The sequence below is a fragment of the Panthera pardus genome, unplaced genomic scaffold, assembly GCF_024362965.1.
Source record: "Panthera pardus isolate Hobbes unplaced genomic scaffold, ASM2436296v1 HiC_scaffold_10, whole genome shotgun sequence".
In the NCBI taxonomy this organism is placed as follows: domain Eukaryota; kingdom Metazoa; phylum Chordata; class Mammalia; order Carnivora; family Felidae; genus Panthera; species Panthera pardus.
Window position 1 is genome coordinate 74,969,742 of NW_026526655.1, and position 17,125 is coordinate 74,986,866.

At 36.8% G+C, this 17,125-nt stretch overlaps 1 protein-coding gene across 4 annotated transcripts in view; it reads right to left on the bottom strand.

The window, feature by feature from the left end:
- Positions 1–17,125, bottom strand: part of GPD2 (glycerol-3-phosphate dehydrogenase 2) — a 141,650-nt gene that overhangs the window by 59,025 nt on the left and 65,500 nt on the right. For all 4 annotated transcript variants that reach the window (XR_008424470.1, XM_053908657.1, XM_053908656.1 and 1 more), the window contains exons 4-6: positions 12,048–12,172; positions 10,654–10,751; positions 9,410–9,573 (exon numbers count right to left, since the gene is read on the bottom strand). Coding sequence is in view for 3 of the 4 variants with exons in the window: in XM_053908657.1 (XP_053764632.1) it covers positions 9,410–9,573; positions 10,654–10,751; positions 12,048–12,172 (387 nt within the window). In the remaining variant the exon portion in view is untranslated. The remainder of the gene's footprint in view (positions 1–9,409; positions 9,574–10,653; positions 10,752–12,047; positions 12,173–17,125) is intronic.

The window sequence follows — 17,125 nt, forward strand, 5'->3', positions numbered from 1 at the left end:
AGGGATCCCAAGTGGGAAACACCCAGCTGAGTTCCCCATCCTCACAACTGTGAGAGGGTCCATTAATATTTTAAGCCACTAAGTTTGGGTGTTGTTTCTTATGCAGCAACAGATGATTGGAACAAGCCTAACTGCTACCTGTACAGAAAATACAGAAGTACCATTAAATGAAGGAGAAAACAAAGGAATGGAGGGGAAACCTATTAGTTATAAGAGGACTTTCTTTATTGGCGTACGTGAACCTTAACTAGGATTTTGTTTGTTTTATGGGTTGATTTTTAAATCAGGAGCCGATTAAAGTTATAAGACTATGGGGAACATGTGAACATGAACGGATATCAGATATTAAGAAATTATTTTTAAAACATTTTAGATGTGGTTGTATTTTTTTTTTAAGTCTTTAACAATGGATTTAAGAGGTGCACGCTTGGGGTTATGAAACAAGTCATGGAGATGAAATGCTGTACTTACAGCAACATAGTCAATAATGTTATAATTATGTTGCATGTGACAGATGGTGACTACAGTTACCAGTGGTGAGCACTGAATAACATACAGAATTGTTGAATCAATATGTTGTACACCTGAAACTAATACAACACTGTATATCAATTATACTTCAATATATTTTTTTTTTTTTTTACAAAAGGATACGGACTAAAATATTCATGGATGAAAAATATTTGTTCTCTGGAGGGCAGGGGAGAGTATATAAGAGTACAGATGAAGTTTAGCCATGAGTTTGTAAAGGTCCAAACTGGAAGTCCATTTTATCATGCTTATTACTTCTACATTATGTTAGAACTTTCTCTCAATAAAACTGTGTATGCTTTGTTGAACTACTGGGCTGTATTTTTTGTTAAAGTGTGTGACATACTTAACACCTAATGGTAGCTAAAAGAAGCCATAATGTTATCAATCTTCATTTTGGAAAGTTCTTTTTCTTTTCTTTTCTGTTTCTTCCAAACAAATACACAAAACAAAACAAACTTTCACATCCTCACATATTTAAAATACTGATCCAGATATTTATCAATGATTCCCTTTCCCCCACAAAATAGGAACCATAATATCCCATTCTAGCATACATAACTGAGCTGGGTCAACCAAGATCATTTATGAGAAAAAAAAAAAAAATGTTCTGAAAACCATACTCTGCCACACAAATGTAAAACACTGTTGGCCGTGGAAACCATGTGTTGGGCACAATATTTGGCATATATGCAGTGAACTCTCTCAAAACCTGAAATCTCAGAACTCTTTTGTCTTTAATGCATTTGGCCCTAATGCCAGATATAATGTCTGGAAAATCGTAGAAAAATTATATATAAATTATAAGTTATATAACTTATATAACATATATATATTATATATATTACATATATAATATATATATATATTTTTTGGATGAACGAGTAAAAAGGGAGGAAGAGGGCATGGAGATTTTTGATACATTAGCTTTTGCCATTGATCCTACATCTTTTCTAAAAAAAAAGCCAACTAAGATACACTTGAAACGAATGTAACGGTGTGTGTCAACAATACTTCCATGTAGAAGACAAAGGGTCAGTTGGGCAACAGAGTGTGGGGCAGATAGCTTACCATGAACCCACCAGAACTATCTGCTCAAACAAGTTATATGCATACATAGCCTATTATTATAAATTTTAGCACTGTTTTCAAGCTTGTATATACAAAGTAGAAAAGGGATGATTACTGTCTCAGTATGCTACACCTGATTAAATCTACTTTTGTGTGCTTTTGATTTTCTTAAAAACTAATTATAAGGGGACGAAAGCTTGGTATTTAATACATGCTGGTCAAGTGAGCAATAAACAATTGCAAACTTTCCTAGGGGCTATTTTGCTCTGTCTCATCATCAGGAAGCTAAAGCATATGTTAGATGTTAGCCTGGGTGGACACAAATGTGTCCTATTTATTCAAGGTTTCCTTTGAAGCCACAATTTATAACTTTTGTTTCTTAGGGGTACATGTCAAACTTCATTTAGCATTGGTTGGTATCCAGATACACTGAATAGCAAAAAGGCAGAATTCAGGGGCAAAATAATATGCCTGCTATATGAGCAATGATGCCAGTTTCGTTTATCTAACTCACAGATAACAAGACGAGAAGTACAATGGAAAAGATGGCAACAGAAAATCAGGATAAAAATTATTTAACCTGTAAGCGTAAACTACATATGCACAAGAAGAAATATGAAATATGTTTTAGATCAATGTCTAAGAGGTGGATAATTGTAGAGTAAGTTCTTTTAAAATGTTGTGCTTTTTAACCCTTAAATTTCAAAGGTTATATACTCACCTGGTGCATATCTATTTGCATAAAATTTTCCTTTCTCCTAAGAATGTTTTGCAAATTTTTTTCTGGAAGAATCTGCAAATTTATATATATATATAAATATATATATATGTATATATATATATATTTATATATATATATAAAGAGATATTGGTACAACTGATGCTTCACTTTATGACATGAAAAGTAGAAATTTGGTGAATTTTATGGATATTATAGACTATGGATATTGTAGAATATCCATAAAATCGACCCAAATAAAGCAATATTTAAATGTTTTATACTTATGAAGTTATGTTATATTTATTAATTCATTTAGATCTCAAAACACACTGTGAATGAGGTCTTATAAGCCTAAATTCATAGATTTGTAAGGTGGGACTCAAAGCTCAATAAAGTTTGTAAACTTAAGTCATGTACTTACATATTGCTGAGTGTTTCAACTACACTATGACACTTTGGAAAGCAGATTTCAAGTATGACTGTGATTCTTATATTTGTGGGACGAGTTATCATGCCCTTTTTGACATTAGTTTTCTAAGACTCATCCATGTTGTTCAGTTTAGCTGAGTTCATTCACTTCCAATGCTGTTTTACTCCATGATGTGAATACACAGGCTATTTATTCATTGGTCTCTTGATGGATATTTGAATTATTTCCCTTTTGAAATTGTACCCTGTGCTTCAGTGAACTTTTCTGTACATATCTCCCTGTGGACATGTGTCAGAGTCTCTCTGGGGCACACATTTAGTAACAGAATTACTGAATCACAAGGTGTGTGTATGCTTAACTTTATTAGAAGTGTTTGTTTTCCAAAGTGTTTATATCAACTTACATAATACATCATCTTATGCTAAAAGCAAAACTAACCAATAGATTATTTTCAAATACATTTACGTAAGACAAAAAAAGATGACAGAGGATAATAAAAAAAAAAAAGACTTCCAATAATAAAATTCATAATAGCAGTAATTTCTAGGAAAGAGCCAAGAGGATGAAATGGGGTGTATTCACAATTTGTAGTCACAAATAGCCTCAATGTATTGATAATATTCTTGGTTTTAAGGTCACTTGTGGATTCCCGGGTGTGTGTGTGTGTGTGTGTGTGTGTGTATACATCTCCCTCCCTCTCTCTCTCTCTCTCTCTCTCTCTCTCTATATATATATATATATATTACACATCTATAAGGGTGTGAAAGCTTAGTATATATAGATGTGTATATACATATAGATGTGTACATATACATATATAGATAGAGATGTATATATGTATACATGTGTATACATATATATATACATATATACATATACATATACACATACGTATATGTGTTAACTATATTCTTTTATATGCACCAATATTTACATAATATTTACATAATGTTATACCTCAGTGTGTACAATAATAAGGATCTTAAAAAGAGGTTAGGAGTCTTGAGAATTATTGGCAAATACAACTACTTTACATTTTAAAATAAGTTTATTATATTTTTTTTAAGATGGAAATAAAAATAAAAGCAAGAAATAAGTTTTAATGTATCATGCCAAATTTTGATAATGTTGAGGTTTCCAAGAGAATACTCCCTTTTTGTCAATAGTTTTTAGAACCCTCAATCAAAGTTCACAGAAATTGGACCTTGAGAAATGAAGGAATGGATTTGGTGATGTTTCCTCTTCTGGGGGAATTTTTCCTCGAGCTGATACATCTATCTTGAAAACATTCAAATTAGTCAGTTTTCAAAGACTTAAAATGATGACAAATTACTAACCCAGTGGTTCAAAGAAGAAAAATTAAGTCCAGTATTCCCCAAAGTAAACATCAGCATATAGCCCCAGTAAGTAATTTATTGATAAATTAAATACCTGCAATAGTGTACTTATATATAGAAGTACTTGAATTTACATATTACAGACATTTGGACCATATGTAAAAACAGACATTTATAAGGCATTTGATAACAAAATATCCAAGCAGACGTTCTAATATGTTCTTCTACACCCAGTAGATGGTCTTGTGCGCCCCAGAAGGCTCACACCGTCAACTTTAGAGGTCATCGGAGCAACCCTACGAGGATTATATTAAGGAGCACATAGCCCAAACTCACAGAACAGGACTCTATTTTGTTTGTAAATCCCATTATTTGGTTATTTATTCAACCTATTTCTATTACTCTGAAGAAATTAATGTGTCTGTCAGATTAAAGTTGGTAACACCCAATAGGCTCAACAGCTGTATTTGCAAATAGGGTAAATGAGAATTAAAGGCACCATCTTTAGGTTTGACTTATGTTTCAGGGACTCAAAGTAAAAACAAAAACAAAAGCATAAGACCAAAAAAGAAGAAACAAATCACCTTTGTGTTATTGGGTAATTGATTTTTTTTTTTAAGGTTTCCAAGTAGATAAAATCAACACCTTAAAAGACTTGTCTTTAACCCAGGATTTCTTTTATTTAAGCATACAACTGAGGGTGCCTGCCTAGAGGAGTAATAGTTTGTTCCTAACAAAAGAGTCTGGATTCCACAATATGCCTTTTGCCAGAGGCATCGTTCCCCAAAGCGCACAGCTAACTGCATCTCCTGCTGTACCTGTAACAATTTAATTGTAGAAGTCAGCCTAGTCAAGCATCTCCAGCTCATGACTGGGAGACATGAAATTCATTGTCATTATTGTCCCTGTCATTTTGGATCATTATATCCTGCTGCAGAATTTTCCTCACTTCAGTGCATTTTTACCTCCAGGAGCCAGGGATTATAGCTGAGGTTGGGGTGGGGGCAGGACCGTGAACTACATTTACCTCAGGGGAGCCAGAGATTAAATTGGCTTTGCTCTCTCACGAGCTGAATTCATCTATTTGTATGCTGTTGAGTTTTAGGCTGGAATAAAAATGAATATTCTAGTGAAACCTGGGCTTTAATTCCCCCTTTGAAACATGGATATAACCAACTTTTATTTACATTAGGAAAGCTAATGTAATTTCCTGTAGGTTGCGATTTTCATATGTGCATAAGGAATACTTAAGGGCATCATTGGGTATGAAATAACAGACATCTCTCTCTGTCAGTGCCTTGATGCTCACAAGGAAGAATTTAAAGCCATAATTTTGTTCTCCAGTCTCATCTTATGGAAGCTTAATGGCTGTATTTAATGGTTTTAAATATTTAATGATTTTTTAATTATATCTCATGTTCTGTGCACTGGATTGGATAACTGGAGTCCAACTAGAATGGCAGCAAAGAACATACTCTGGAAACAGATAGACTGAAGTAAAGTTGACAGAGGAAGGCAAAATAAGTTCCTGAAGAAACCGGCACCCCCTCCTGCGCTGATTCCTATCTCATGGCATGCCGAGTTGCTCAAGAGTGTCATGCCTTAAATACTTCTGGCTGACTTAGGAGAGTTGAAGCAGCCACCATACTACCTGGTACCCCCTTCTTAGAGGTAATGACCATGGCCGGCATCAGTCGATGGCTCTCTGGTAGCAGAAGGCAAGAAACAGGTAAGAACCACCAGGATTATGTCTCAGTCATAAAACCAGTGAGTTGACTGTGTGTTTTCTCTAACAGAATAGATGAAGAAAATATAACCTGATCTGTCCCTTCCAATCCCAACTTTCATTTCATATAAATTTCACTGAGAAATTTGACATTTACTTTGCACTGAAAAAGATGGTACTTATTCCTCCATATGGGTGAGTTTGTTTTTCAGCACTTAACAACAAAATATGGCAATGGATCATACCTATGCCAAGCACATAATAACCGCTATAATTACTACATTTGAAAGTATGTGGAATTTATTTTATTACCCGTATTGACTTTTGTGGAGGAATACATTTTGCCTTAATCAAATGCAATGGCCATCACTATTTATTTAGGATGAACTATTCCTACGAATAATTAAGAAAAACTATGTTGATCTTTGTACATTTTGTATGTCAGAGGGAATACCTCAAGGCCCTAACATCCAGCCTTGTAGGAACTTTAAAGACTTTCTCAGCCACTGGTCTAAGGTAATGGCAATGTTTACTGGTTTGACTATATTTTCATACTGTTATATTTTACTTTTCATTGGTGCCGAAATAACTGTATAATGAATTACTAATAAGAGTGTTTAGTTAGCCTAACTTCTTGTAGCATTGAGAAGTTCAATTTAATTACTTTTGCTACTTTTTCGTAATCAAGATTCTCCCAAGTTGGGAGTTATAAAAATTATTATTTCTGCTCACTTTAAAGTGGTTAATTTTATGTTATGTGAATTGCACTGCAATAAATTATTTTTCAGTAAAAAAGAAAAAAAAAAGTTATTTCAAGCAGACCAAATTTCATTTTGAAGTTATTTGGGTAACTTATTACATTCTCATAATGGTCGGTTATAAAGAAGATTTTTTTTTTTTCTTGTTAAGAAAGTTTTACCTTATAAATTACAATGTATAGACCTCATTGGCAATAGTAAATGTTCCGGTACCTTTTCCTCTCTGAAATACTTTGGTGACAGGATGATAATGTTCCTTTTTGGTCAAGGGGTAGGGCATTCCTTCCTTTCTCTGAGCACACACTTACTACATGTAATGCCCTTACTTATATGCTCCTTTCAGCCTTACTTCCTCATTGATATTTAATTTGCTCATCACACCATTAGGTAAAACAGGAGTTGCTCTGTCAGTGAATACAGTTGTGAAACCATAAAACAATACTTTGTTGCACATTCTTGTTTTGCCTCACCTCAAATACAGGACATAGCTGGACCTGTATTATTTCAGAACAAGGATATAAATATAAATATAAATATAAATATAAATATAAATAATCTCAAATGACTAGAATATAATTATTTTATCCCTTCAAGATTTAAGATTTTTTATAGTCAACTTTCAAATACCAATTTGAAATTATTTTAAATAATAATTTTTATATTTTTCAATAATTCTTGCTGAACTCATAATTTTGCAACCTATAAACAAGGTATGAAATCCAATTTTATTATATTATATTTTATTTTATTTTATTTTATTTTATTTTATTTTATTTTATTTGTTTATTTATTTATTTTGAGAGAGTGACAGAAAGTGCAAGGGAGGGAAAGAGAGAATCCCAAGAAGGCTTCTCAACACAGGGGCTCAATCTCACGAACCATGAGAGCATGACCTGAGCAGAAATCAAGAGCCAGGCACTTAACTGACTGAGCTACCCAGGCGCCCTAAAGCCCAATTTTAGATTAAAGAAATTCTTCTCTTGCTTCTAATTAGATGATGTTTCTTCTGCACATGTGACATAAATTTCCCTTGGTTTCTCTATGTAGAATCAATAAGAATCTGTAAAAATCATAACAATATCAAACCAACGAAAAACAGGATGCCACAAATTCAGATGTGACATCCACTTATAGTCCTCTCAAGGAGATTCAGATATGCACAGGCTAAAAAGTAAAACTAGTTAGTGTTTGATACATCACATGGTAAAGAAAATGACGAAGTATTTGAGAGGGTTTAGCCAGGAGGGATGGGTAATAAGAGGCAAAGGGCACAAACACTTCCGTGTCAGGATGGGAAGGATGTCATTTGCAGAATGCCTTCTTACTCCTCCTGGACCCAAAACCTCTTTAATATAATCACCCACTAAACTACAATGGATTAGCATTAAGGGTCTGATGCAGAGAAAGCAAATTCACAGTTAAGGTTGTCCTTTAACATGTAGGCTCAACAAGGGCACCAAAAAGTAGTTAAGTGCTCCCCCACCCCCCGTGGTGCTTAGATGCTGGAAGGCACTGTAAACTGTGAATTCTCTAGCTTTTAATGTTTGTCTAAGACCCTTAACATTTTTCCAATATTGTTGCTCCTAGGACATTTTCTTGAGTTTGTCCCTGTTGCCCCCTCTGCACATATACATTTTGCATTCATACATGAAGCATGACAGACAGCTAAATTGATTCAGAAATCTAACACTGAGAAGAAGAAAAAAGGTGGGGGTAGGCTTGAGGATATCCTATAATATAAAGTGTAAATATCAAAGTCCCCTGAAAACATACAAACAAAAAGAACAGAAAACAACAACAACAAACATTTCTTCATGCTAAGAGTTTAGATATGTAAGATGAAATACAAAGGTCACATAATGGGGTTAAAAAAAAAAAAAAAAAAACAACCCACTGAGCTATAGAGCCCAAGCTGTCTTTTGTGACACAAAATTTCCAAGACTTTTTGAACGTGTACAATTATCTGTGTCCAGCTATTTATTTTATAAATAGACATCCATCCCTGGACTATTCTGTGATTCCATACACCCTTTAAAACCATAGTACAATTTCACAAATGGCTTTTCTTGTTTTGTTTTGTGTTGCATTGTGGTCCATCTGGAGACATATTAAGTGGTTAAGTCCTTCAAATAAAAGTGTATAAAATTATATTGTTCACATATACCCATACCCACCCACACACACAAAGAATGAACAAGGAACACATGGCAAATGGATATTAGATAATGTTTCTGTTAGAAAACATTTAACAACAAAAAAATAAGCAATAAAAACTGAGGCTTTGGTTTAACAGATGCAATGTTCATCTACCTCATCACATAAATTATACGTTCAAGAATTGTGTCCTGTGCAAAATACAAACATGTCAATTTCAGCCCAGAGGGCATTTTTCTCTAGGTTTATAACCCCTTGAAAATAGAGGTTTCATCTAGAAAACCTAACAGATATTCAGCTGCTTTCAACATTATAATATATTCATAAGGCTAGTATTCACTGGCAAACGTGGAACAGATTAAATGGCATGAGGGTGCGGCCCAAATTCATAATGATGGAAAATGAACCAAACCAACCATGAGACAAAGTAGAAATCAAAGAAGAAAAAGAATACTCAAAAACTGGAAAATGTTAAACTCAAAACACCACAAGTAGTTTTTCAGCTAATATTAGACAAAGTGGGGTGTGTGTGTGTGTGTGTGTGTGTGCCCACACGCATATGTGTTTGTATGTTGTAGAAGACCAGCATTAAAATTAACAATGCGAAACTATCTCATTAAGAACATACTGTAAGGGTCATGAGTAAGAGAGAAGTGCCTTGTAAAAAGAAAAATCACATACCGTCATAATAGACAATTGCTCCTACCAGTTTGTCCTTCTGGAGCATTGGGAAATGTTCAAGGGCTCTCGATTTGCTGAGGACATAACTGCTTTTCAGGCAATTGCTTCCTGCAACCAGATCATACAGCTTGATTCCTACCCAGTAATAAGGTAGCTGCCACCACCTACGGCATAAATAGGGGGAAAGGTTTCTTGAGACACAGGGTAGAACATTCTAGAATGTCACTGTAAGTTACAATATACTTTGCATTTAAGAAAAGCAAAGTATATCTAGAGGTGTATTTGCTGCAAAGGAAACAGGAGGAACTACAAAACTGTTTTTGACACCAACCAAGCTGAATTATATAAGAAAATGAATCAGTGAGACTCTAAATGAATCATCCCTAAGGCAGTGCTTCTCGACCTGGCTGCAGATGAGAATTCTCTGGGGAGAATTCTCATGAACATAAACATACATACAGATACCTGGGCCTCATAAACATAACATAAACATAAACATACATACAGACACCGGGGCCTCACAGGTCTAGAGACAAGAGTTGGGGGTCTGGGTGACTCTAATGTGCAACCAGGGGAGAGAATCACTAGCTTGAAATGTCCTAAGCAATCTATGACAAAATATGGATGAAAATGATAAAATCTGTTTCTAGGCACCCCAACCCTCATGTGGCTAGCAGTTACATAATCCACTGTCTCATATTACCTATATTCCAATTTAAGGTGACTTAATGGACCAGCTCTAACAAAATCAGGAAAATTGGGTTTTATAGCTTATCATCCGACACCTCTGAACCAAACTTCGGTTTTGGCTAACTTGGAAATTTAAAATGAGCCAAAACGGTTTAGGCTTGGAGTTGGTACATATTAGGTTCAGATTTTGCAGCAAGGTACTTTTTAGCTGTGCATTTTAGTGTGCAAATGACCCTCTTCTGTTCCCTGGTACAAACGCAGTCGCTCGTCTTTAGACTCTCAGTAAACTGGGGTAAGAAATACTAATTATAAATATAGAGGACAACCGCCTTGGCCTTCAAGATCTAGTCCTTAGAGTTGGGTCAGAAAGGGGCAATTTAGGAAAAGCCACACTTTTAAACACAACAAAGGCAGATGTTTGAAAAGGATTAAAGATTAGGACCAATTAAAAGTACATTAAGAAATACACACTGAGGAACTATTTCCATTAAAACTGTGTTCTTCTATTGACCTCAATTAAGCAAATAGTATATAGGTGATATCAAAAGGCTTACTTGTAAACAGGAAGCATTATAGGCAACGGAGCTGATAAATGGGGAGCAATTTCTAGTAGGTTGGCACGCTCGTGAAGGGCTTCTTTTACCATCCTGTACTGAAAAGCAAAACAGAGAAAATTAGTTTGGCAGTAACAGATCATAATATTTTCAAATGGCAAATAGACACCCTGCCAACTGATTGATACACAGAAACCTCTCTACCTCTGAGTGAGGATCGCTCCCTCCTAATCAAAGTTCTAATAATACATCATGCTGTCAACCTGAAAGATTTTTTAGAAACCTTAACTGTATTTGCATAGGAGAAAAACATGCTGTCAGAGTTCCCAGGTGTAAGATATTTTCCCGACTTGAGTTACAAGATTATTGTAACAATTTATCTTGCATTCTCTGTATTGTCCGCTTTCTCAGTCCTCTATAATATTTCCCCATGTAAGAAATAACAGATTGTTCAAATTCATGCTAAATATTCCCTTCCTGCCTCCACTAACACAAGCAGAGATAATACTTAGGAGTTGCACAGTATTTCACAGATTACAGAAAAGCATTTGTCTTTACTCCTTTCGTCCTCGTTATGCGTCTCTAAAGAGCTAGCATTATCATTACTATAACACTAACTTAAAAATGAGAAAACTGAGGCTCATAGAAATGGAATAAATAATCTGGAACACATCACAAGTCATCTGATTCTAAGTCTTATGCTCTTTTCTTTGCATCCATCATGATGCCGAAGAGACACGTAAGAAAAGAGGACACATTCAAAACTGACAATGTCAAGTTAGCACTGCTCTGTTTTTCATGTACCAGAAGCAGATAGGGAGTTCAGCCGATTTTTTTTTTTTACCCCTCTGGGAAATGTCATCTTCCACACTGCCTTGGCAGTTTTCAAATGGTGGCAGACTGGACACAATAAAGTGTGACATAAGAAAAGCATGACTCAGAACATCTTCTCCTTAGGAATATGTCAGTGACAATACGAGCGTGTGATTGCAATTACAGTTAAGAGGATCAGTTGAACACTCCTGTATTACAACACTGCCCAGAAAGTAGCAATTTGGTAGCCATTGGCAAAACAAACAAATGAAAGAACAAAGAAACAATCGCAATTGTTAAGAGGCAACATATCCAAAAGTGATTTTGTAAATCTGCTATTTTGACATGCCTGTGTAGAAAAAGCCCCTGATCACCCATAAACATGATGCTGCAGGAAAGAAATGACACACCCCTCCTGAAAGATACTCCAGCAGAATACACACTAAATAGGTATTTCCAACAGGAAGAAATGTTAAAAGCCATAAAAAAACAACAACAACAACAAAAAAACACCCTGATTTAATTGGGTAGAAAAAAGCATAGTCGCAATTTTTTGTTTAACAACCAGCATACACAATTACCTGCTCAATATCCAACTTCATGATAGCCTTCTGAAGATATCTCACACCACCATGGATCAATTTAGTGCTTCTGCTGCTGGTCCCTGATGAGAAATCATCTCTTTCTACAAGGGCTGTTTTTAGTCCTGTGTAACCAGAAAACCAAATTAACTTCTTAAATTACACAATTTGTATGTAATTCATTAAAGGCACTTCTCCAGGGTAGAGACAATCACAAGAAAAATTACTCTGAACATGGATAAATTTGTATTCAAAGTGCAGTACACTGTCTATATTATAATGAAGAGATTTTAGCCTCGTCCTGGGGGAAAAGTCAAACCAGAACTAGAAGCATATTAAACTGTGAAGGAATCACAACTAGAAAATATGACGATACAATTTCATGGCAGCAACATACTCTGGGGCACTGAGAGGGTCAGAGGAGAGCCGGGCACCCATCCTGACCCACGTGGAGTTAAGGCAGTGCTGTTTGGAAGCCTTGAGGAACTCACCTTCATGCCTCACTCCAAGCCTTTCACATGTTCCAGCCCGTCATCTCCACTCTACTCTAACACATCATGCATAAGTCTAGACCAGACCTCTTATGTGTTGGCTACTATTTCTGGAATGCTGTTCGAGTGGGTATAAAATGAGAAAAGAGACCAAAGGTATCAAAAGAGAAAAGGAGGGAAGAGAATAACCTCTGGCCTTGAGGGATTTATGGTCTAAGACATGCGAGCACAGTATTATGGAATTACAAAGAAAAATACAAATACACCCAGGACAAATATACCCAGGGCAGAGTATCCATGAGGAAAGAAAAGACAATATTCTTGGTAAAGGTGAGGCTGAGCAAAGATAGGTTGGGTTCTAGAAGTCATGTCTCTGCCCCTTTCTTTGAGGGTTGCGATAAATATCTGAGGGATGAAACTAGCTTTTGTTTGTTTTCTTTTCTTTTCTTTTCTTACAGAGACTCCCCTGCTTCTTCCAGATTGGGTAAGACCAACAGTACTACAGGTGCCATATACAGGTAGAGATGAAACCCCCACACTTCAAAAGGCCCAAAGTAAACATCAGCACCAAGCCATGAGGAGTTCTCCTGGCCTGGCATACTCTTAGGAGTTGAGAGAATGTCATAGAATTCAATTACAATGAGAATATGTAATGGAGCAGTGTGGGCTCACGAAGCTCAGATAAGAGAATCTGTGCGTGTATTCAATTCAGAGCCATTTATTACATTTAATACCAAAGGGTCGTTTTTATAACTTTTAACAGTTTAAATATCTTACCCAAATGTCATCATAAAATCAGGGCAATTCCCTTGACTCAAAAGGACAAAATATTTGGAAACCACAGAGGGAAAGTAGAGAACTTTGATTCAAAGGCAAAACTGCTAGTGCTCTAACTAACTAGCAAAATAACACAGAAATTAATAGAGATTACAGACTTCATCTTTGTGAAGCATTATGCCAGACAAAGATCTGTCAGCTTCTCAACCATGGAAACTCTATCCAATATGCTTAGTAAATTCAGTACTGGATTATTAAAAAACAACAACAGAAAAATAGATCAAGTTAGTACATGCGTTTTAAAAGAATGCTGAGATCCTAAGTGCCAGGTGAAGTGTTGGCATTAGAAATAATTAGGTGTGGGGGCACCTGGCTGGCTCAGTAGGTTAAGCATCTGACTCTTGATTTAAGCTCAGGTCACGATCTCATGGTTCGTGACTTTGAGCCCCACATCGGGCTCTGTGCTAACAGTGTGGAGCCTGCTTGGGATTCTGTCTCCCTCTCTCTGCCGCTCCCCTGCTCCTTCTTTCTCTCTCTCTCTCTCTCTCTCTCTCTCTCTCTCTCTCTCTCTCAAAATAAATAAACAAACATTTTTAAAAAATGAAATGAATTAGGCATGGACCAAGCTGTCAAGCAGCTCCCAGCCCAGAGACAGGTAAGTAAAGTGTAGCAGTTTTACAGGTGCTAGATTTGAAAATACAGAGGACTCTTATCTTACTCTGGGTTAGAAGTTAAAATCGGGACATAAACCTAAAACTGCATAGTCAAGATTACATTTGTAATCTCTTAAGAATGCTCTCCCTTGGTGAGATTTTTCACCTTTCCTTAGTAAGTCCAACGGAGAGATCTTCTTCCAGCACTAAAATAGACCGTTTTTTCCTTCAACTGAAGATTAGATGAGGGAGTTCACTTTTATTTTTTTTTTTTTATTTTTATTTTTTAACGTTTATTTATTTTTGAGACAGAGACAGAGCATGAACGGGGGAGGGTCAGAGAGAGAGAGGGAGACACAGAATCCGAAACAGGCTCCAGGCTCTGAGCTGTCAGCACAGAGCCCGACGCGGGGCTGGAACTCACGAACCGCGAGATCGGACGCTCAACCGACTGAGCCACCCAGGCGCCCCAAGGGAGTTCACTTTTAAATGGCATTTAAGAGCCAGATTCTTTACACTATCTCTCCCATTTAACCTTGGAATCCCAGTCATGACACCAAGATGCCCACACCATGGCACACAGGGACATAATACAGAGGGAACCTTCCCATCAGCCATGCTTCCCACCTGGGCGTGCCCAAAGGTATCCTGTAGACTGTGGGAGAGGACATCATAGACAGTCCACAGGAATCCCCACTTCCTAGCATGGAATGCCCTGGAATGTGGGCTGGACCCGGTGCCTTGCTTCTAGCGAAGAAAAATGCAGCAATAATGGCATACCACTTCTGTGATTAGGTTACAAAAGACTGTAATTTCTGTTCTCTCTCTTGCCCACGCTCTCTCTTCCCCTCTCTGGCTAACTAGGATGAAACAGGCCGTCATGTTTTGAGACCACAGACGAAAGGAGCCCCCGCCGGCAACAGGTCACAAGAAATCGAGGCCTCAGTCCAACAGCCAGGGAGGAACTGAATCATGCCAACAACTACATGAGTTGCTAGGAAGGACTGCAACCTTTTTGAGACACAGAGCCAGAGAACTCAGGTGAAGGCACACCCCCAGATCCCTGACCCACTGAAATTGTGTGATAGCAAATATTGCTTTAAGCCACTAAATTTTGGGGTAGCTCATTGATGGCACGATTCCCTGTGTGTATAATAACTGTAGCCTCAGTGTAAGTTTTTAATTGTCCCTGGGACTGGGGTCTTCAGGAAAATCCAAGTTTATGGTACATGGGTAGAGGAGAGGGAATTATCACCGGCGAGAAATGGCCTAAGCCAGAGAAAGGCAAGCGCTTGAGATGACCCCCTAAGTTTGAGGCTGCTTGTCACTCAGGGCCTGTGGACAACGGGAAGAAGATCCAGCAGGAGGAACAGTAAAAGGCAGGAATAGTAAAAGGGCCTTTCGTCCACACTGGGGATTTGGACTCTGTCCTCTGGGCCACTCTTTCTCACAAGCAAAGTATTATCTGAGTCTCCTCAAAAGGAAAATGCCTCTGAGAACATGGCTTCAAGTCACGTATTGGTTTGAGAAGCAAATGCTTTGTTAGAAGGTACTAGATTTGGCATCAATGCCACAGAACAATGAACCGGATGGCTGTACTCAGTTACAAATTATCCATTTTGAGGAAAAGCATGCTGGTTGATTCTTTTTTTCTTATCATAAAAAAAGAATAATAGTTAATTTTTTTTTCCAGAAATTCTCAGATAGTCTTTTGAGAAATAGTATTGTCTAATCTATCAGGGAAACCATCAAAGTGTTTGAAGCTAAGCTATCAGATTAATGTTCTAGAAAGATCTCTCTGTGGGGGTGGAGGGTCAGTCTGGAGGGGGAGAAGAACTGGAGGTAGACCGCTTAGGGGACATGTGTCATAGAGGAGGAGCAGGGCAATGAAGAGGCCAGCCTCACAAGGCAGAAATGGTAGCAGAGAGCGATGTGAAGAGAGAATTTTATGGGCTTGTGTCATCAGGCTGGATTTTTTTTTTTTTTTCTTTCCCAAACTGACAGAGTGTGAGGCAGGGAAGCTACTCTAGGAATTAGCAAGCCATCTCAGGAGGATATTTCAGGATATGTAAGTGAGAGCTAACACTTTAAAGCCTCAAAACTGCTTTTGCAAGTATTGGACATTTTAAAAAAGTTATTCACATGTATTTATGTGAGAAACCCTAGTGAATACCAACAAAAGTTAAAACGGGCTTCTCTGTCAAACCAGGCTGTTTTGCTTGTCCTATTATTTCTAGTGTCATACCATCAACCCACCAGAATTTCTGGAGTGAAATGATACAGCTTCTTCCAGAGCAAAAAAAAAAAAAAAAAAAAAAAAAAAATCCCAGAAAAATTTAACCCCTAAAGTTCCAGCTATATTGATGTATTAAAGCACCATGTAACCTAAAAGTATTACCAAAAGTTTTCAGAACCACATACACACATACAAACCCTCAGATATTTGGAAAAAAAGAAAAAAAAATTTAGATTTTCAACTGCTATTATACACTAAATGTTTTCTCATTTTTGTGGGATGAGAACAATGGAATGAGGGAGGAGGAAACTGATGCAAACTCAAGAGATTATTAGAAGTTCTAACAGCTTCCCATAAATATATTTTTAACTGACTAACTGACTACAGCAAAGATCATGGAATTTCAAAAAGCCTTACAGGCTTACACAGTCCTGTTATCTAATATGTTCCTTTCTGTGCACCTCTCAGAACTCCAAAATTTTCCTCCCCACAAAAATTATGGATCTGAACTTTTAAGGGCTTAGTTTTCTGATACGTTAAAGCAAGGAAGTGAAAAGAGAGTACTTTTGTGCTTTCTTAAGGTGAACGAACAGTATTTTTAAGTGATACTCAATGCTAACATTTAGTGTTCTCAGGTAAGATAATTAAGTTTGAAGGACATCCAAAATAATGTACCCACGCTTCAATCTACTGCTGGCTGCGGATTTGAGGAGCTCGGGAAGATCTTTCCTCCAAGTAGAAGAAAGAATGACCTCCCCACATGCCAGCGCGATGGAGGGCAGACCTCTCTGTGCATTTACAGTAATTCAACTAAACTAGTTCAAGGTTTTATGAAAATAGTCTTTGTTTTTTGTTTGTTTGTTTGTTTGTTTTTCTTTTTGGCAGTTACTTGTTATGGACAGCAGTGAGCTCTATCCCTGA